The sequence below is a fragment of the Scardinius erythrophthalmus genome, assembly GCF_964197995.2.
Source record: "Scardinius erythrophthalmus genome assembly, chromosome: 7".
Lineage (NCBI taxonomy): Eukaryota > Metazoa > Chordata > Actinopteri > Cypriniformes > Leuciscidae > Scardinius > Scardinius erythrophthalmus.
The window spans coordinates 26,795,418-26,817,035 of NC_138227.1; the positions used below are offsets into that span (position 1 = coordinate 26,795,418).

At 41.5% G+C, this 21,618-nt stretch overlaps 1 protein-coding gene across 1 annotated transcript in view; it reads left to right on the forward strand.

The window, feature by feature from the left end:
* Nucleotides 1-954: 954 nt before the first annotated feature.
* kirrel3l (kirre like nephrin family adhesion molecule 3, like) overlaps nt 955-21,618 on the forward strand; it is a 42,814-nt gene continuing 22,150 nt past the window's right edge. Inside the window, exon 1 of the mRNA XM_081371664.1 lies at nt 955-1,616. Within this exon, the coding sequence (XP_081227790.1) occupies nt 1,577-1,616 (40 nt within the window). The 5' untranslated portion in view covers nt 955-1,576. The remainder of the gene's footprint in view (nt 1,617-21,618) is intronic.

Here is a 21,618-nt window from a genome sequence, read left to right on the forward strand (position 1 = left end):
TTTTGCAACACCACGCCATTAAGCGAAAATGACACAAAATCGCAGTGAACCGTAGCCTAGGTTACTATTAAATATTTAGTCGAAGTATAGCCTGATCAAAAGACTGCATAGCACAATTATGAGACATGATTGAAATTAGTGCTTTACTGCAGCATTTTGCCTGTTTTCCATTTGTTTATGTGTGATACAAAGCCCATGCAAATAACGCAATTTTGATTGACACGTCAAGGAAATTCACCATTGGTTCTTTTGCAGTTTATTTCAGTATTTGCAGCTGAGTCAGCTGTTTAACCAATCACTATCAAGCAGCACGTGAATATGATGACGCTATGATATTTCGTTTTGAGACCATACAACCAGAAGGCATGGTTACATAAGCTACTTTTCGCCTTGGGAAATAATAACAATTAACCTTATTTTGTGCATACTCACTTTTTCAGCTTTGTGGTTTCATAAATAGTATACGATAAATCTTTTTGTTTAGTTTAAATTTATTCATAAGGAATAAAAAAAAAAAAAAATCAAATAAAATGGAACATATTTGCAAGTCTCCCTTCCATGCTGTGCATATGTGGGGCATATAGACCGAATCCATAAAGTATAAATAAACTGATAAATAAGATTATTAGCTATGAATACGTTCCATTGATATATTTTTTTAAATCACATTGCACATAGGCTATATTGAGTCATTATTTAAAGAAACGCCATTAAGATCATCTGTTCCGTAGACTCTTGTTTGCTCCGGGGCACACCTGTTTACTTTCCCCAGCAGTTTATTCATTCAGAGGCGCGCATAACCAAGCACCCCCTGTTGTTTAACAACCAAACACCCCCCCAACTGCAAGTCACCCCCAGTTTAAACCCTTAACCAATCGCAGGACCCGGGGGGCGTAGGCCAACGGCTGTCCCTGTGGACTGAGAATTACTTCATTCTCAAACTCGATGTTCCCCAGTCAAAAAAAAAGAAAAAAAAAGCGCCTGTCTTATTCATCGCGCCATCATCCAGTCAGTAGTACGACAGTCAGTGCGGATCGCATCCTCGCCTTGCCGCTGCATAACAAGAGAGTGCGGAGCGAGCAGAGCAGTGCGGAGGATACTGTGCGCAAGAGGAGCCTGCGTTCATGTGCGCTACAGAGCTTGTGGTGCTGAAACGCGCTCAGTTGCACAGGCGAGCGGAGGAGCCCCGCTGATCACGAGAAACGGAGATTTTTCTATCACCTATACGGAGGATTTACTCCAAGTTCTTGGATTGATGCAAGACCTACCCATTAAATCAACTTGATCTGAACCAAAAAATAGTAGGGAAATACATGGAAACGATCTAAAGAAAGTTCTAAACTTTAAAGAGCCAACACGCATTGATGCATAGACTGTGTTCGGATGGCAGTAGAGACTTTCAGCTCTCCGAGCTGAGGTTAACATAATCTGCCGTTGATTTTTACATTTTTTTTTTTTTTACCGTATTCAAGAGGAGGGCGAGGACCAGAAAAGCTTCCACAGTCAGTCCAATCGGAGCTTTCGTGCGCACACGTTTAGTCTGGACTGCAGGACAAGTGTTGAAGACTCCGGAAAGATGCTGGTGTTTTACATCGCATTGTGCCTTTTAGGAACAGGTAAGACATTTTGTTATAGTTCAGTAGCCTAACTATTGTAATGATCAAATCGGTTGTTTGCGTACTCTGTATCGCTGCGTCAACCTAATCATAACGCGATTATCTATATCTCAGCGCGCTCCGCTTTGAAGTTAACGCAGTCGTTTTAGTTGTGTCATAATTGCATTTTGTGACATATGAGGTCGTAGTAAGACCCTGGCGATATGTTGGGCGAGTGGCACTGCGCCAAATGGAAACAAGGCTCATTTGGAAATTAAACTTGTCCAATACAGGCGTGTACCCCAGCATAATGCAGCTGTAGGCTACAGCTCTCTGTATTCTTACAGAAGATTACTTCAGCAGTGCACAGTGATGGCATTATGGTACATAACATAATACTGAAATACGCGTGATACTGCAAAGTACTTAATAACGGTAGGCTACATCCATGACCATGTTTTTTTTTTTTTTTTTTTTTTTAACTAAGTGTTGCAGTTTATGTTTTGCACATTCTAGTTAGGCTATAGCTATACACCTGTTGTCTGTGGATATGTAGAACTACTCTGGCACATAAATAACTTGATCGTTCAAAAGTGTTTTTAAAGCCTATGTAAGGGATAGAATAGATGCGCTTTGGGAACTTTTTTGTTCGCTGCAATCGCTAAAAACATCATTCAGTAGCCTACAATGGAACAAGTGGCTGCGTTTCTGACTAATGCATTACTGTACATGGCTGATGCTGTTTTGTACATGACAGATGTTGACTTGAGGTTGATATATTCAGTGCCCCATTTACTGAGATCGTCTAGCCGACTTAAGAGAAAAGTTGAAGAAAGAACGAACCAGGTGTGACCACGATAATGGCTATCAGCTAACACCCCTCTGGGTTTTGGAAAGTGTGTTAAAAGCCACAGAGGTCTAATGCACTGGAGATGTGCTGATGACAGTCTCCAAAACAGAAACACCTCTTAATAATTTCACAGCCAACGCCATGAGGAAGGCACAATCTCCTCTCTCAAACAGAATAATTTAACAGCATTAAATAAATATAAATGGTGGCGGGCAGAGGTGCGACATTTCTCAATGCAGTCTAAGGGGAGCCGGGAATGCGCGCGATCTGAAAGATTATGCTCGTCGCTGTGTTGATTTATTCATTATTTTGTACTTTATGTTGTAGTGGCCGTGGGCATCTGACGCTATCCTGATATGTTGTGAGCGTGAATGAGCTGACTATCGCTTGCTGCACTCAGTGCTCTGCCTCTTTGTTTCTGATAGCAGCGCTGCAGATAGGGTTTGGAACGGACTGGTTCCATTCTTTAAAATGCTGGAATCGAATTTTTTTTTTTATGACTTTCGATTCTTTTAACGTTCTCGAACATGCTTTTACCGCCGATACGGACGGAATGTCTTACTATACACTGACAGCGCGATGAGTGCAGTCCGATCCCCTAACGAATGACTCTCATGAATAGGTTCTTTTTAGTGAGTCATAAACAACGTGTAGTTCGATTCCCGAGATGATTCTTACGAACCGGTTCGTTTTAGCGAATCACAAGCATGCAGCATTACCAGTACAGTTTGATTTTCAATTTAACGACTCTTATGAGTCGGTTCATTTGTGTGAATTACAAAAATACAGCGTGACAAATGTTTCTTGATTTTCGAACAAATAACTGTATTGAGCCGGTTCTTTAGTGAATCACGTTTTAGCGGAATCAGTCTGGCTAATCTGTTTATTGTTATTAGTCTACTTGTCGTGTCATACTCGAAATGAGCCAAGAAGTGTTATTTTAACATGTTCTTAGGTCCGTACAAGGGTGTAGATTTGGTTTGAACATTGGGGGGGTTGAAGTTTGGGTCTGCATATTTTTCATGTGATCATGGTATAAATATCGGGGGGGTTGTAATGCATAGATTTAAATATTGGGGGGGTTATCTCCCCCCCAACCCCCCACAAACTACGCCCCTGGGTCCGTAGGATTTAAAATAATAGTTCAATGAAAATTCTGTCATCATTTAGGCTACTCACCCTCAAGTTGTTTCATCTGTATGAATTTTTTCTTCTGCTGAACACAAAGGAAGAATTTCGGTAACCAAACAGTTGATGCAGGCTACCATTGACTTCCATAGTAGGCTATTGTGTTTCCTTCTATGGAAGTCATTGGGGTCCATCAACTGTCTGGTTACCAACATTCTTCAAAATATCTTACTTTGTGTTCAGCAGAAGAAAGAAATTCATACAGGTTTGAAACAAAATGCATTTATTTCTGTTGTTAAATTTGGTTAAAATCTGAGATTACATTTACCCTCAAATACTTATTTTCTCAAAAGTATTTGTTTAGAGAATCATTAAAGTCTGCAAAGTGATAAAAATGCATGTCAACATGGAATTTGAATTCTTTGCAAACTAGTAAAAATAAAATAAAAAGTCCATCTGTGCACAATCTACAAGGTTTGTTTTAAGAGCTAAGTACTCTGTCCACCTAAGTAGCATAGTTGTTGTGAGCTGTATTCGAGTTTGTGCTGTTTATTTTACACCAAAGGCGGCGCTGTATTTTGCATATTCTGTGTGCTTTGATTGAGAGAGGTTGATTCATTTGCGGAGAAGTACAGCATCCTCGAGCCTGGCCTATTTTTACCACGAGTCTGTTGTTTCCACGCCTTTTAACAAATATTTTATTCATTGGGTGTATTATTAACGCCGGCTTTGATTCAGCTCGAGATAAAGGCTTCAAAATCCCCCGGCCCTCTCAGATCCAAAAGTGTTTCTTCTCCCAATTAACGGCGTAACTGCAAGCGAGGCAAAGCGCTTTCGGTCGGCGCTCCAGTAAACGGAATTAAAAACAAATGTTTATTGGTGGTTAAGCTGCGCTTTCTGTCTGTCTCTTTGATAAATGAGGCCGCCGTATTGACACGGATGGAGGCGGTTATTAAATTTAAATGTTGAATATAAATGCCTAGCACCTTCACAAATTTGGAGGGAAAATATATATTAGACAGAAATATGCATGCCTGGTTCGCAAATAGGCTCTAAATTTGTAATAATTATACATGGGCATAAGAGTAGAATATGCTTCAGTCGAGTTTGAATTTTGCTCAATAACAGGTTAACTTTAGGATATGTTGTCAGATAGTCGAGTAGCATACTGAGCTTTTTATGTGGACTTTCTAGCCCGTTAAAGGGGGAAATGTGACCCTGGCTGCACTCTAGATGTTTTTCTCATTATTAAGTGGGTGTGTAAGTAAGACAGAAGGAGGGGGGAGAGGGAAGAATAGGATGTAGCAGAGCAATTCTTTGACAGACTGGTGGCAGCTGCTTTGGGAGGAGCAGAGAGGCTCCCGGACGGCCTGAACCACTCATCTCACCTGACATCTAAACAAGCAGCACGCCACACTCTGAAAAACCACCACCAGCTCGCATCTGACTCACCAGCTCCGTCTCTGAATAATGGCTCATGGATAGATAGCGCAGCGAGAGAAAGATTGTCCTGCTTCACATAAACACACATGCTCCCTTACACACTCACCCAGATATATATACACACCCCAACGTAGGTGCAAACACACATCTCCTTTATCTCTTGGTCTCTCTCTTGTTTGTCTTATCTGTCTTTCTTTCTTTCTCTCTCTCTTTCACACAAACACACGATTTCAGAGTGTCTGACAACACGAAGGCTCAGAACTAGTAGAAAAGAGCAGGGGATTGAAGCAGAGAACATGACAGAGTCTTGAAGAGACCAGCCCCTAGTGCCAGATATTCATGTGCATGCCCTTAACAAAGCTCCGCCGCTTCTTTCTCCCAGCCATAATTTGCTTTCTCGGAATGCCCCTCAGTCTCCCAGTGGAATTATGCTGCACTGTGCCATCAGTATTCCAAGTATTCTCCAGCACTTTAAAAAAAAAAAACTTTGGCGTGGGGTTGGCAAGTCCCAGAAGGCAGCGTTCAAAGGAAGTGTGTTAAGATCATAAAACTTTTGCCTACTGCTTCCTTCCTCCCTAGTCATTTTGCCTTGTAAAGAGCAAAAGAAATACATAACTGACTGTCCCTTTGTGCATTATTATTTTATTAATTTTATTTTATCATTTTAAATCCCCAACACACACTCTCATTCACATACTTTATTTCTTTCCCACTCTGTAGGGTTGATCATCAGTTATATGATTTAATAAATTGACTATTTAATTTATAATGGTGGTATGGCATATTAAATCTATTAATTGTGTAACATAACTTCAGCAGCTCAGTTTTTAAAGGCAGTACTTTGATATCTGTGATATCCTACAATCCTATGTGTGTGTGGTGTTGAAAAAGTCTATTCATAAATGTCTACTGAGCAATAATTACAATCTTTAAATACTTAGTCTAAGACTCACTCGAATTTGTTCTAGATCATTAGGCGTCATTATGGTGCTTCGGAAGCCTGTCTGAAACCAGTTTCTGGAGTCGGTGCCTTCATACAAATCTGCTGTCTGTTAAGTTATTGACTGACTGGGCTGCAAGGCATCTAGCTGGCTTGGGTTTCAGACTCAGCCGCACACATGTAAACACTTCAACCAACAGCATTGCATATCTGCAGTCTTGTCTTGGTGTTTTAGCTTTCTCCATTAGAGGGACAGATAGTTTGACCTGCACAAAGGGCCTCCCATTAGTGATGGGGACTGCTGGGCGCTTAGATTGAGTGGGGTTGTGAGGTGGTATTTCTGGCCTTCTGGGTTTGTTTTAGGAGCTTTTTGTATTATGCATGAGCTGAATGTCTTAGGAGACCTTATAGGGACTGAAAATGACTTTTTTATGTACGTGTCTGTATTGTTAAGAGGCTTAATGTTTGTACTGTACTGTATGTAAAGGGGTGTAATATGAGGTTGTGTGTCTGTGTTAGGGAAGGTGTCGGATAAGCTGCATCTAGTGTAAAGATTGGAAAAGCAGAACATAAAATGTAGAGGTTATAATACAGAGAATGAATCTCGTATTTTTTCTGTTTTCTTCTCGCTTCACTTGCTTTTTCTTTCCTGTGGAAGCCTGTTTTCACCTCAGAGTAATCAGAGTAAAAAATAACAGAGTAAATGTGACAAAGTTTAAAAATAAGAAATAAAGTCACATTGTGAGATACAAAGTCACAATTATGAGAAACAATGTGACAGTTCTTAGAAAAAAAAGATGCAATTATAAAATATATAAAGTCATAATTCCAAGAAATAAAGTGGAAATTGTAAGATAAAATTTTTAATTACGAGTCACATTGTGACTTTTTTAAAACTCTGAGGGAGAAATGGGCTTCTATTCTTTACCTGTTTTTCCTTATTGAAAAGGACTAGCAAAGTTGGAAGGCGAGGAAGTTTAGTGATAAGTGTGTGTGCGCTCGAGTTAGAGGGAGTAAGTGACACACGATTCACAATAGCGCCGATGCAGCAGAATCTGTCTGGTGCGGGAAGACTGCTGCATTATTTAGGAGACGCTCGTATGGCATAGATATGGATGAGTTTTGGCCTGCTTTGATGCGCTTGCACTCTGCAGAACGGAGTGAGATGGACTGGCTGCGAGCGGCTGAGTGCTCTGGGCTCTTTTACAGGGAGATGTTGGCGCTCGGAGACAAATTCAACATAAAGGTCAGTTTTGTTTACAGCAGAGAGCAAATCGCGAGATTTTCTCCCAAGACAACATTCTAGCATAGGAATTTTATATGTGTTGCTGGGACTGAATGACATTCAAGCTTGTGAATAGGACTTAGGAGACCAGGATAATGCTATACCTTCTCTTTACAGTAAAAAATGAAAAGAAAAGAAAACCCTTGTTGCAGGTAAACAGAAATCCGTAAGTTAACTTTTATAGTACCTCCTGTGGAGAAAAGACCACAACTCCTTGTTTTTCATTTTTTCCCGCGCCCCCATTTGCCCATCATAACGTTCAAACCGTGCTCCTGATGACACGTACAGCTGTTAGGTTGGGGGGTGGGGGGGGGGGCTCTGAAACAATGGCTCTCTCTGTTTTCTGCAACACACAGCCGTATTGTCTAATTATCTTTCACAGACACAAGACAGCGACCCTCACCCACGTTTTTCCGCAGCACCCAACCCCCCCAACAGACAGAGGCACACACAGAAAGATATTTAGGTGAATTAGTGGAATAGAGAAAGCAAATGAGAAGGTTTTGGAGGGAACGGCTGTAATCTGCTTGCCCATGCAGGAGCACATAGATAAAGAACTTGGCATTGCGTTCAGGGGGGCATTTGTTATCAGCTCTCAGCGTCTCCAGCCCGCGCGGCTAATGGCAGAGCCTAGAGGATAGGTGGCCAGTTGTTCCTCACTCTGGGACAAGGCCATCTCCTCCATCTCCATTGTTTTTTCAGCCTCTCTCTTCCTCTAACCTCGTCTCCATCCACCCACATCCTCACCTCATTTTCCTTGGGCGGAAAGACGAGTGAGTGGACAAAGAGGAATTGTGCTGACTTCTTCCTCTGGAGGAGAAAATGAAAAAGAGAGCAATTATATCATCGGGGGTCTTCAGTTACATTAAAATGGACAGTTTGTTTTTCAAGGCTGAGAGTGACTCCTAGATTGAAATTTTATCTCATGTATCCACATCTCTGGGGATGTTTATTCTGATGATGAGATACAGTAGGCAATAGGGTCAGATAATCACTGATATTTGCATACAGGGGAAAAAAGAGGGTGTTTACTGCTGAGATCACAAAGGGGTGAGGCTGGGGAGCCTGAGTTAATTTGGAGAAAATCATTAAAACAATGCCTAAGGAAAGACACAATTTCAAACACTCATTTCCTATTTTAAGAAGCACTTTGCTTGCATTTTTTTTCTCCCAAAATGCGAAAAGTGTCACTCGTTACTAGGGGAAATGTATCACAATTTGGTACGAACAGAAGCAAGGAAGTGTTTTGACACAGGCGTGTGTAGAATGAGCTGGGCTTTGGTAGAGCGCACATTGGCTTCTATTTTACGATCACCTCCTGTCCTCCAAGCAAAAATTTCATATCTCTTGCTGTGACACAGGAAGCAACAGTAAATTGAAATTTATCTTCCATGTTGCTGCAATATCTGGGCTCAAATTATCCTCTCGGGCCAAGATCCCTAAGCCCGGCCTTAAAGATAGCCCTGATAGGAGAGGATGTTTTCTGCGGTGGGAAAATCCAATTCTGCGATAAAACTGTTCATTAATTTTATCTGTCTGCTTATTTATTGAATATTAGATTTTTGTGTTTACGTTTGGGGAAAAATGTTGTACTGCAAATCATTGAGCTAGATTTGAAATTATGCTCCTTTATTACTTATCTGTTCTGGGATTTGCGTTTGTTATAGTTATGGATTCATGCATACATTAAAGAATGAGTCATGGAAGTTCAGATGGACTGACAGCTAACAGTAATTGATTGTTTTTCTGTCACAGACACACAGTTGAAGGTTGTGCCAGAGGGGCAGCTGAAATGAGTGTCTGGTGGTTAAAGCTACATGGCCTTTGTATGGTGATTAGTCAAAGTCTGACTATTTAATTAATGATTACTCCATCACAGAAGACATTGTGTGCCTGAGAGAGACAGAAAAGCTCTCAAAAAAGCCACAGTCTGATTATACTATTACATGTGATGCATCAGGATCTAACTTTACCCCTGATTCCCTATATATTCAGTTAAAACACTGATATTGACAGTCACATTGTGCAGGCCAGTTTGTATTTGTTAAACATTTTTTGAGCTAATAAAGTCTAGAATAAAGCACAAACTGACACTTTAAGACGTTCGCCATAGCATCCAGCACAACAAATTAAAGCTTTTCTGTCCTGTTTTAACTAAAACAGAATTATATTTCATACAATATAACAAGTGTAGTAAGTGTTTTTGACACCCCTGCACTAGTAGGTCACTGATTTCAGTTCCATTAATGCTGCCTAGATTCTGTATCAGGATAGGATCTTATACCTGCTTCCATTGTAAGACAGCATCATATTAAATCAGATCTCAGATCAGAACTCAGCCCTACTTGAGTCTTTGGCATAAAGACTGTCATGCAGACAGGAATACCCTCATTATCAGCTATTTGCGAGCTCATTCTCTCTATCCGTCTGTCTCTCTTTCTCTGTCGCGCACACACTCACATCCCTTAACCAAATAGTTCTTCCTCTGGAAACCCCAGTGGAATGTACGCGCAAATATTGTGATTGTGAGCCCGACCGTTAACCATAATACTCCACACCGGAGAGAAGACCTTACTCAAGCTCCCCCACCACATCAGGGTGAAAGGCATCTCTGTTTAGTTTTCAGACAGCTGGGCAAGAAATTGAGAAAAGCATATATGTCTTTCCTTCTCTCTTTCCCAATCGTCTTATTTCTCTTGCTGTTTCTTGATTGCTGGGATATTACGGCTTGGCTTTGAATGCCACAGTGGGAGGTCGAAGGAGAAGCTGGCCAATTTGCTATCAAGCGAGGGGTGTCAGTCAAGGCGCGTCAAACAAGCTTTCCGCCGTCACTCATGTGTCCAAACATGGTAATTTTATCGAGCGATCCAAAGTTATCTGAAACAAGCCAGTGCCTTTGGAAAAAAAGAACGGGCGATCAAATGATTCGGAAGGTAGAGAAGATGGTGGTAAAGAAAGTGAGAGAACCGTTTAGCCAAGGTGTGGAAGGCTTAGGGGTTCATGCAGCTTGATAAAATGGTGTGCCAAGGCAGAAAGTGAAGAGAGGAAAGAGGGGGGTCAAACAGATTAACTTCCAGCATCTTAGCTCTGAAGGTAATGGATATCCTTGTACTGGTGTGAAGGAACCCCTTCATCTGTTCTCCCAGTTTAAAAGTAGGAAACATAGTAACAAAGACATACCAGATGAAAAGGTGAGTGTCTGACACAGGAGGCTGGATAGGGCACTTGGACACCTGGGGGCAATGATGAAGCCGTCACAAAGCAGACAAGCTTTGAATGCACAGGTTGGCCAGAGCTGGGTGAATGAAAGGGATGGGGGGGGGGTGTTGATGGGTTGAATTTGATACACAGCCTCTTTCAGACGATGAGGTAATGTCAGGCAGTGCCCCTGGACCTTCCTGATTGATGCATTCCAGCCGCTCTACTGCTGTGGGAGGGCTGTAACGGATTACAGCGCCAAACCCTGCACGGAGAAAGACAGAGAAACCTCTAATGGTCTGTGACTATTGTCTGGGTGAGGCATCCAAACTCTACCGTTCTCTGCGGAGTTGAAGAGGAAGTTCACACACACACACACACACAGGGACAGGTACACGATACACACTGAAAAGAGCTACCTCAGCGTTGTTGTGCAGGATATTGGCTGTTTACTTTTGAAATTCTCTCCCTGGTTCTGGCTTGCTGTAAACACTGGTGTGGGGTGCTTGTCACTCACAGATAAGGACAGAGATAAATAGGAGAGGGAGGAAGTGAGATAGAAGACAAAGGGAACAAGGAACAAAGAGAGACAAAGAAAGAAAAGTTGCTAGCTAAACATAATGTCTCTTGGAGTGAATAATGAGTCTGTATGGACAAATGAAGTCTAAAAAAGTGATATGCTTACACTGGCTGAGCTTTTTAGAACTTTACCCAGCCGCAGCACAAAGTGATATTTTTTGTGCATTTGCATGCATAAGTATGCCTATTATGCAGATTAGAACAAAATGGGCTCCATAGTCCCACTGAAAAGACCAGCTTAGACTAGCACGAGTTTCAGTGAATGTGGTGTCTATATATTTAACTATGTTGTTCACAAGCAAACTTGGCTAGCGATGCTGATAGACCAACACATGATCTAAAATTCATCTTGGTAAGCAAATTTGCTAATCTTTTCAGGAAAGTATCCATGATGCAGTGTGAGCTGGAGCCTTATTTGTATCCTGTGCTGTCATCCATGTTTTTTGTTAGTTTTTTTCAGACACGGGGCAAAATTGCATGCCACCCTTAGGAACAGCATAATAGTATAGGACAAATACATAAATAAGAAAAGCCATCAAGCAGGCAAGGAAGTGTGGGTTGGTTCATGGGTGGAAGAGAGAAGGAGAAAGCAGGAAAATGCAATCCGTTTGGTACTTTACCTCAAGTCACTTGTTTAAGCTTTCTTCTCGAATGGATTGTGTATATTACTGGTGTGTGACAAAAACAGCTTCACCAGTATGCTGAGAAAAAGATGCATTGGTTTTGGAGGACACAGCAGGTCTTCTAGCTCTGGGCTCCAGACTGGCTTTGTATGCAGCAGGCTGCTTGGTTTCAAGCATTCCCAAACAGAGCCACCTCAGAGCAGGTGAAAGAATGAGGAGCGTGTTCCTGTTGGAACTGCACTTCTATAGCTTCTTCTCACTTCCAGCAGCAGGCGAAGCGAGATCCTCTCCTGCCTGAAGATACGGGTTCAGCTTTCTCTATGAGCTGCATCCCACTGCGAGGAGATTTAGTGATGATTTATGAAGCCCCCCTAGAAAACAGGGCACAAATGTGTAAGATTTTCATATGATACTGACATCTCGCTTCCAAAGTCAATGTTTTGTTGAGTTTTGGTGGAGCTGCAGCTTTGAGAAAGCTTGTTTAGATATGAAAGGATTTCACAGGCAGAGGAATTTGTGGGAATATTTTTTCAGAGCCTCTTTTGAGCTTTGTACTACTAGAATGGCCAAAAAAAAAGAAGCAAAAAGTGTGCTTTGGAGACACTGTTCAATAAGTAGTTTTTAATCATATTAATATAAATGAACATGTTCTGGTATACGGTAATGTTGCTGGGCCAACTTTGTCTGTTTTACAATTTTTTTTAATGGATCTGGAGTAGTATATACTGTGGACTGAACAATGCGCCAGCTCTAATTATCAATTAACTGTGTAGAATATCTATACGAACACCTCCATTTGCTCAGAGGTAAATTAATGATACTAATTTGCATTCTTTTCTTTTAACATAATTTTACATATTGATTCAGGTCATTGTGGTGTGATAGTAATTTAAGAGCTCACAGTACCGCAGTAAATGTGTTCTGTTCACTTAAACTGATGTTATCAGTTGTAATCATGATCAAATGAGCCTTTTCTTCTTGGCTGACTGTAAGAAGCATTTGTCTCTGTTCTGATTTGCAGGTTTTTTTTTGTAATTTTAAGTTTTCTTTAAAGAAAAAATAACCGAAAAAAGGTTTTGCAATGTCACAGTTCCTAAATTGTGTAAAAACTTTTACCTCTTTATGAGCACATTCTACTGGAAGTATACAAAATTCACAAAACTCCCCAGTTTATTCATATGGGATTTTTTAGCAACCGTAACCAAGATGGGCAGAGCTTGACAAAGGGTCAATTTGAATTTGGAATTTGAACTATTTGTTTTATAAAAAGGTGAAAATGGCACTATTCTGATGAATGTGGACATGTGTAAGCTTAGATACTGGTGCAGGGGAGTGTCTGATGTCATCACTTTTCACTCAGCTTGTTGGGAAGAGGTGATGGATAGGCTTCTAATGGACTCCCTCAATCACAAGCTACTTAAGCAGACTGATCAGTAACATAGTGGCAAAGAGGCCAACACAAACCCCCTTTCAACAGAGCCACAGGAAGGTTCAGAGATCATCCATGCTAGTGATTAGCCCTGTAACAGTCCTTATGCTGCAAGCTTTCACTCATTTACCAGGCATTTGAAAAATCTATGGTACAAACTCACCGTGAAAGAGTCTTGAATTGTCAAGCGGAACCTTAAAAGGCTCAGCCTTTTGTCCCAGTGTGACGCAGTAGCTTGGTGCGAAACCTCTTTTGTTTTGCTAATGTTATTAATGGACTCACTTAAGTATAAAAAGTGAATCAGATTCAACTCGGTAGGGAAAAATATAGCGTGGTTTTTCTTTTTATATTCAGTTTATATTGTACAAAGGTGTACTATAGGCATGTCAGCATGAAGGTGTGAAGTGTAGTTATTTGTCAGTGGAAATTTCCTGCGAGTTTGAATCTGATGCCATCACTGATTTTTAAAAAGCACTATAGTTTAAAGTGGGACAAACTCATTAGCCCTATTCCTTAGATCCAAGCTAAGAAATCACAAATATTAGCAGTAGGTGGGGTCTCTCCTCTCAAAAACACTCTCCGTTTTGACTCTATCTCTCCCAGTGATTCAGTGTATCCTGTTAACAAGTGCCAGCTTCATCGAATACCCACAACACAAGTCAGTGTGTGTGTTTTCACACCAATTAACAGCTCTCTTTTGGTGCCTGCTGAGGTGATGATGGCCTGCCTCTGGCCAGGCGCATGGTGTTTATGTGTATTTGGATTTTTTTCTATGTTCAATCTTTTTCTATTTTCATTAGTAAGCAGTATAATTAGTAGTTGTAGAACCTTATAGATCTCATAGATAGAACACCAGAAAGTCCAATGAATGTATAGGGATTTCTCAGTCTTTGTATAGAGTTCTCTCAGTCTTCACAAATCTAGCATGGGCTGACTTGCTCTCTGTCAAATTAACAGCCTACTCTGCACCGTTCACAATCTGCCCCTTAAGAGGTAAAAACTCCTCCATTGGTCGAGAGGTGAGTGGTCATTAATATCAGGCTGGTCCTCATTGGCACAAATGGCAATGCTGGAGAAAAATTATTCTGTCCAACACTCTTCCTTTCTTTCCCTCTCTCCCTCACACTATATTTCTTTTTGCTCTCGGAGCCAAACTAGCATCCCCTCCTCTCTTGCACTCTCAATCTAGATAATTCAATCTGTCCAATATCAAATAATCGCCTCCATTTTTTCGGCCCATTTTAACCTTATCACTGGCACTGCCTCCTCAGGGGACCGAGTTTCGTTTCACCTTGTTAAGAGAGAGAGGGAGCCCAAGAGCGATAACCTGGGATCGTGGTGAAACGAGGCGGGTGACGAATAGTTCTCTAAGGAGCGGGAGTGAAAACCTGTTTGTTGTTCTCACAATGTGAACGAGCGGGCAAACAGGCTAAGGAGCTTTTTTTTGTCTGAAAAAGAAAAGGTGGGTAGTTGGAGCAAGGGTCACACAAAAAAGAAAAAGTGCATGAAAAAATGTGAAGCATGAGAAATGTGCTGTATGGGTTTGTGAACACTGGAGCCCCTCTGCGTCCCATTGTCCTTCTTTAACACTTTCTACTGGCACTTAATTAAAATCCAATAAGGATCTCGCCTGGTGGCCATTGTTCCTAACCTATGTTTACCTTCTCTAGGAGCATCGCTAGCAGCTTAATCTTGCAAGAAAGTGGGGTCGATAGGTCAAGACTGGACTCTAGTCGCTAGCCTGAGAGAAGGGGGGGGGGGGACTCTTTTACCTCATCTTCCTATTCTTTGTGTTGTGTCTCTCTCTTTCCTTTTCTTTTCCTCATTTCCCATGGAACCTAATCCGTAAGCTTGATTGTTCTAAGCTGATTTCAAGCTTGCCCCTGGGAGGAGATGGGCTTTTGGAGTTGGTTTTAATTAAGATTTAAAGGAGGCCTCCCTACAGAAGTAAGATTGAGTGGTTTCTTTGGATGGGGGGATGAGAGTGGACAAGAGGAGGTGGAACAGATTGGCCAGCAAAAAGCAGAAAAAAAAAAACAGTGAAGTTATTCATCAGGGACAATTGAAAAAACAATTTTATGTCTGTTGAATTATAATAGGTTATGTGGAGTATGCATTCATTCACATTTTCAGATCAAAATTTCCCCCCTCTATTTATCTCTTTTGGGGTGACACCCTTTCTTTTTCTATTTCATTCAGTCTCCAAGAGCTAAATTATTCTTTTCTTAAAAAAAAAAAAAAAAAAAAAAAAAAATCTAAATCTATAGAAATTGATTTGAGCTTCCTAAGATCCAAACCCATATCCTGTAAAGACGGCATTGGAACACTGCCGAGCTGCAGGCAAGCAATCTCCAGATTATCTAGATGTTGTAATGATCGATAGCGACACCTTATGTACCCTTTTGTACATGAAATGGTGCTGATGCTGGAGCCAGTCCTTGGGGAACCTGTGAAACTATCATAGAACTGGCTTACATTTACACTAGTTTCAGAAATCATAATAAAAATTGTAGTTTGAATATTTGAATTTGGTTGTTCAACCAGAAGTGAGGGGGCACAGGGACGAAAGTGGCCACACCAACAATGACTGCCATAAGTGTAATTTTAACTAGAAAAAGTACTTTAGAACAGGAGTAATGAATTAAGGACACATACCTCACTTGTTTACCAGCCTCTGAAGTAGCCCAGAAACTGACCCTTATCTGCTAATAAAGTTTTGTTTATGTAAGCAGTCATGGCATCTGGTGTTTAAATCATGATTTGGATCTGTTGGTGTCCTAATCATGAACATACAGGGAATTAGATTCCTACAGAGTGGAAAGTCAGTATGTATGTGTGTGGCTTTGTTCATCTCTCTCTGAATTTCTCTTCTTTTGCCTATCTTTCATTCTCTCTCACACACAGACTCTTTCTTCTCTTTCTCTCCCTCTGTCTCTCTGGATAATGGTCTTGTACACAGGTGGCCATGTCCCTTCGATGGACACCCCCAGACGTCCTTGTTAGACACTTAATTAAAAGCCTTATCACAGGAAAACACGCTGAGACATTCCAATATGGGCCTGGGCATTAGAGATACTGCCACAACCAGACAGCGTCCATCTATTACTGCTGTCTGCTTAACTGTCCAGCCAAACAGAGTGTGTATTTGTATGTGTTAAATCATAAAAGAATAAGGAGTGCGTATGCAAAATAAGAAATTTATTTGCGAGTTGTTTTAGAATAGATAAAGAGTGAACGACGAAGCGAGAGAAAATGTAAGGCCCAGTTTACCTGGCATTAGCATATCCTTTGGGGGATCCGTTTGAAACAGGACAGTGCTAAATAGAGGTGTAAATGGGATCCAAAAACATTTTGAGATTTGGCTTTGAAAAGATATATCTGACTGATGATCTATCCACAACTTTCTTTTGTTTCTCTTTGCATTTTGGATGCAAGTTATCACCAGGTGTCTCAGCTGACCACTTGTGATAGGATCCCCCAAATGGATCTTAATATCAGGTGTAAACAGAGCTTAAGGCTAGGAAGAACAGAGCGTTGGTGCATGGCTGGCGCGACACATGTGGGTGGGTTATTAGCAGGAGAATTTGTGAAAACATCCACATCTGTCCTTCTGTGTATTGCTTCCCGCCCACCGCTATCAGCACTCCTCCCATGGTCAGTTAACTTTTAGAGCTGATGACAGCAGGGAAAAAAATCCCTAACGAAAGAAAAGCACACAATGAAGTGTTTAAGTTCATCACGCCACTAGCTGGGTTAGGCATTCTAGGTGTTAAACGAAGAGTGGGGAGGTCAAGTGTCCCTCCCACTACATTCTTCAGCAATGCTAGGCAGGGACCAGCACACAGGGACCATATGTCCCAAGCTCTGGTCAATGATCCTCCCCAAATGGAAGGACAAAGCCCTTTTCACTCAATTGAGACTGGGGAAATCTGCAATTCCACACTGGCAGCATAGCACCAGTCAACAAGAAGATAGTGAAAAGGAGGAGGACAGAGAAAGAAGGAGAAAGAGAGAGCATGAGAGGGACTTGGCATTTTCCATCACATTAACTAGGAACAATCCTGCCAAACAGCCTTGAGGCTCCTTCCCTTTTTTCCCCGAGTTCTTCTGTAGGTTGCCCAGTTCCAAAGCCCCCAGGAGACTCTCTTCAAAAGCTCTGTGTCTATTCCTTTTGCTCAGATGCTCAGCTAATAATGCCACAGCCAAAGCATAGAGATCTATATCTCTGGCTATCACAAAGCAAGTTCTCTTATGTTTAAGCTGGGTCTTGTGCACGGGGGAGTTGAAGGTTTACAGGGGCATGTCACATTTTTTAAAAGGCCACAACAAACCTATCCAATCATAAAATAACAGTTAGGTGGCGCATCCTGGTGAGGTGCGTTTCAACAGGGGGTAGTCTTAGCGAAAGAAAGAAGGAAGTGAGATAAAGAAAGCTTAGCAAAGACATGGAGAGGCATGAGCGGCACTGTAAAGTGCACAGGGTTCCTGGGGGAGAAATAGATCAGGCATGTATTCTGGCGCTGCAGCGATTAATATCAGCGGAGGAAAAAAGGTCAAACTTGACTGGAAAACGCTACAGTATATCATTGTTACTGGCACGGCCCACATTTCATACATCACGCCATGCTGTGTTGCCTCAACTCTCCCGTCGCTGGTCTCGCAGCCACAGCCCACGCCAAGTATTATCAAAGATTGATAGAGTGTCCTAGTTAAGTGGGGAGGGTGTAGGAAGTTGGAAGGAGGGATGAAGTGGGGAAAGAAGATTTGCCACCTCTGTGCTTCAGGGTTACAACTTGTTGTCTTGTTGTAACACGATGTCACCAATCAGTAAAAACGAATGTAAGTATGCCACATTTTTGGCTAAAACTAACACTTGTTGTCTGGAATCCACAGTTATGCCCAGCTAAAGGTTCTTCAGACGATGTGTGTGTGGCTTCCCTAACAACGCTCCCTTCACACTCTCTTCCAACTACTCATCCTCCCTTTTCTCTTGTTCAGAGTGCTTGCTTAATAATTAATTGATTTATTAGTTCCCTCATTAATCATTCATTCATTAATCAGGGCCAGATTTTTCCAGAGGAAGTGGTTCAATCCGTAAAGACAAAAAAAAAAAAAAAAAAAAAATCCTGACTTCACATTTCAGCCTAATTACGCTTCTTTGCTAATCACCACCAAAGAAATGGAGTTTCAGGAAATTACTTTTTTTCTTCCCTTCTTCCCTCCCTCCCTCCCTCTCTTCTTTTGCGCTAAGCAAGCCAGGATGTATTGAGGTCGGCAGGTAAGATTTTTTCAATCCTTTTTCTATCCTCCTTTGCCAAGCCATAATTTTTTGTTCTGGAGGGTTTTAGTCATCAGTCATGTTAAAAGAACACTTTTGAGACCAGGCTAATCTGATGAACAAGACAGTACGGCCTTTAATTAAACTACCCAACTTCCAACCACCTTAACTTGATAGAGGAAGGAAATGCAAAATGTGGTGACTGTGAAAACCAAAGACATCGATTAATCACGGTGGATTTGAAGACCGTCCGTGAGCATGGGTCAGCTCTTTCAACGGCGAAGAGGCGGCTCATTGTTTCAGCTGATGCCACCCTTCCTAGAGAGATGAAGGAGCTGTTTGTTTAATTGTATACTATTACGTGATGCGGATAGAAGTCACCGCCACATAGGTGTCGAAAGAAACAAAGCAAAATTCTTATGGAAAAGGGAAATTCTAATGGAACAGAAATTAAATCTCTTGTACATCAAACAAACTGGTGGTCTTCAAAAAAAACCCTTAGCCATGGTCAGACTCTCTTTCGAGGAGAGAGGAAAAAACATCAAATTAGAGAAAGCTTCAATAGAATTGCCAGCGCCACATTAACCTCCAAGCGGTAAAAAAAGCACACACATTGAACAACCCTAACAAGGTATTCATTGAACCCATCTCTCTTTATTTTCCAACACGCATAATCCCATGCATGCAGAGACTTCAATATGCCACTAACAACTGAGGTTACAGCTATTTTCCCTTTCCTCTCCGCATTTAGACCAATAAAGTGCATGGCCCTCTTTGCTCTAATGAGATGCATACATTTACAACATCACTTCCTCATTAAAGAAAAATAATAATAAAGACAGTATGAGAAAAAAAAAACATATTAATTATAGAACGCACTTCCTCCTATCACAGAGAGCCACAGGGGCCTCCACTGGGCTCAATTAGGAAGTATAGGCCACAAATCCCCAGACTAAATTAATTGACACCCCAGGGCATTGAGCCTAGCATCCCAATAGCTCAGTATAAGTGCTAGATTTCTTAGTTTTCATTTCATTTGCCTTTTGAAAGCGAGTGCAGGGCAGAGTGATCAACAAAGACGAGTAAGGGGGGCACGTTTAAAAGTGATCTTTTCATTGACTTTATGGATTTTTAATCATCTTGCCATATTTACAGTGTTGCTTTTTCTCAGTGTTGTTTACCCGGACTTCGCAGCCAGAGGAATGAAATGAGAGTGCATATAAAAGCGTTGTTTATTTATTTATTAATTTGTCTTTATTGTATTTATTCATTTTTCCCACAGTGAATTAGGCCCATCGGAGGCGTTCCAATTGTAGATGTTTCCATTATTGTGGGGGTGTTGGTGCATACAGCAACCCACACATTTATTCAAAGAGCTCACAATGCTAATGATTTAAAAGCATTCTAGATCTTAGATCATACTGTACACCAAGCAACAGAGAACAAGTAAGAGAGAGATAAAGAGAGATTGTTGCATGCTGTATAGGAGAGAGAGAGAATTAGACAAAGGCGCCATGAAAAGTAGATAAAGTGTAGATAGAGAGAGAAGGAAGAGAAGCAGCAATACCCATCTCCAGAAAATACCAGGAGACCTGCAGGAATGAAATGACAAGACTGGCTCAATCAACATCTTGTCAAGACAGTTGGCTGATGTGTAGAGACAATCTCATCCTCCCCCTCTTCCTTCCCTCTCTAGTTTTTTTTCCTCCCAGCGTCTTGTGTTCCTAACGGAGAGCTTTCCGTCTGTGAGTAGAAGAGTTCTTAGACTCTGAAGTGGGGGAGTGAGAATGGGAACGCTGGAATAATGACACTTGGAAAAGTTCTGACGCTCACCAGAGATGCTGCACAGCATAGAGGAGTGTGTGACAGATAAAGCCTCTGCTGCATGCAGAGGTCCTGAGCGGCACACACACACACATACGCATATTTCAGTATCATTCTCATTTCAAGATTTAGCTATCGGACTTCTGATGACGCAATCTGACAATGTGGTCATTGTTACCACTGGTTTCAGGCCAAGATTAAGAAAAGTAATAGCACAACAATCCTCAACAAGGCACATGATTCAAGACACAATAAAATCATCTACAAAACGAATAAATGTAAATATAAATCATTCATGTCCATAGTCGGTTTAATACTTCAGGTTAGGGGCTTGTTCAATTCCCTAACCCTAAGTATGAAAAATTCTGCAAGCACCACTAACAAGAGAATAAGACAGAGTGAGAAATAACTGCAGGGTGAGAAGCTTGATTATAGATTTCTTTCATTCCCTCTGAAAAGCATAGGCTTGTTTGAGTCCTCTTTTCTGTCAGAAGCTTGTTCTTCCCTTCTCCACCCCTGCTGGAAGCTCTTATGTCCTATTCTCAGTTTCTCTTGCCGCTGCAGACCCCCCATCATCCCCGTTTCACTCTCTCTGTCGACAGGCTGACTTGAACCCCTGCAATTTTCATGCTGATAAATAGAGAAAGGGCAGGGATAGGGAGGGTGCGAGCAAGGGACAGGGTGTCTGGAATGCGGAGAGAGGAGCAGAAACAGGCATGGAGAAGGCAAATCAACAATTTGTCACACCTTATGTAACTGTGAAAAGGGCCCTGCTCAGCATTGATGCCGGGGATCAGGCCTGGCTGACAGGAGAAAAGAGAGAGGGATGGAGGGAAAAGAGAAAGTGGGGGTTTACTAAAGGGATTGGAGGGGCTAGAAAAAGAGAGGGAAGGACAGAGGAAGAAGGTGTGATGGATGGATGAGCTGTATGGTCGTCCTGAAAAGGGTCTCGTACTGTGCCAGGATGCTTACAATAGACTGCAGACTGAATAAGAGGCTAGGAGGATTAAACCCCTGCAAACAGCTCTTAAAAAGCTGTTAGGCTGCAATTTAGACAGAAAACAACACTGAAAGTGAAAAAGGAAAGGGGGAGAAAGATGCGACTGGAATGTTAGGCAGTAGATAAGGTGCAGAAGATGAAACCAGGCAAATAGGAAGGCAAGAACTAAGGAGAAGAAAAAGGAATGAATTGTGGCAGGTTCTGAAACCGCAGAAACAAATACCAGTGGCCCTTGGCTCAGTTTGTTTGGACATTAGGTAGAGGAGACGGCTATGTTTACAAGGGAGACTTTTCGAGATGCAGCCTAGAGAATGTTACAGGGACTTTGGTATAACACATCTTCACATCTGCGTAAACTATTTCACACACACGCACACAAACACACTCACCCTCCACAATACGAATGAAACAATAGAGAGTCTACCCACACCAAACAAAAGGATAAT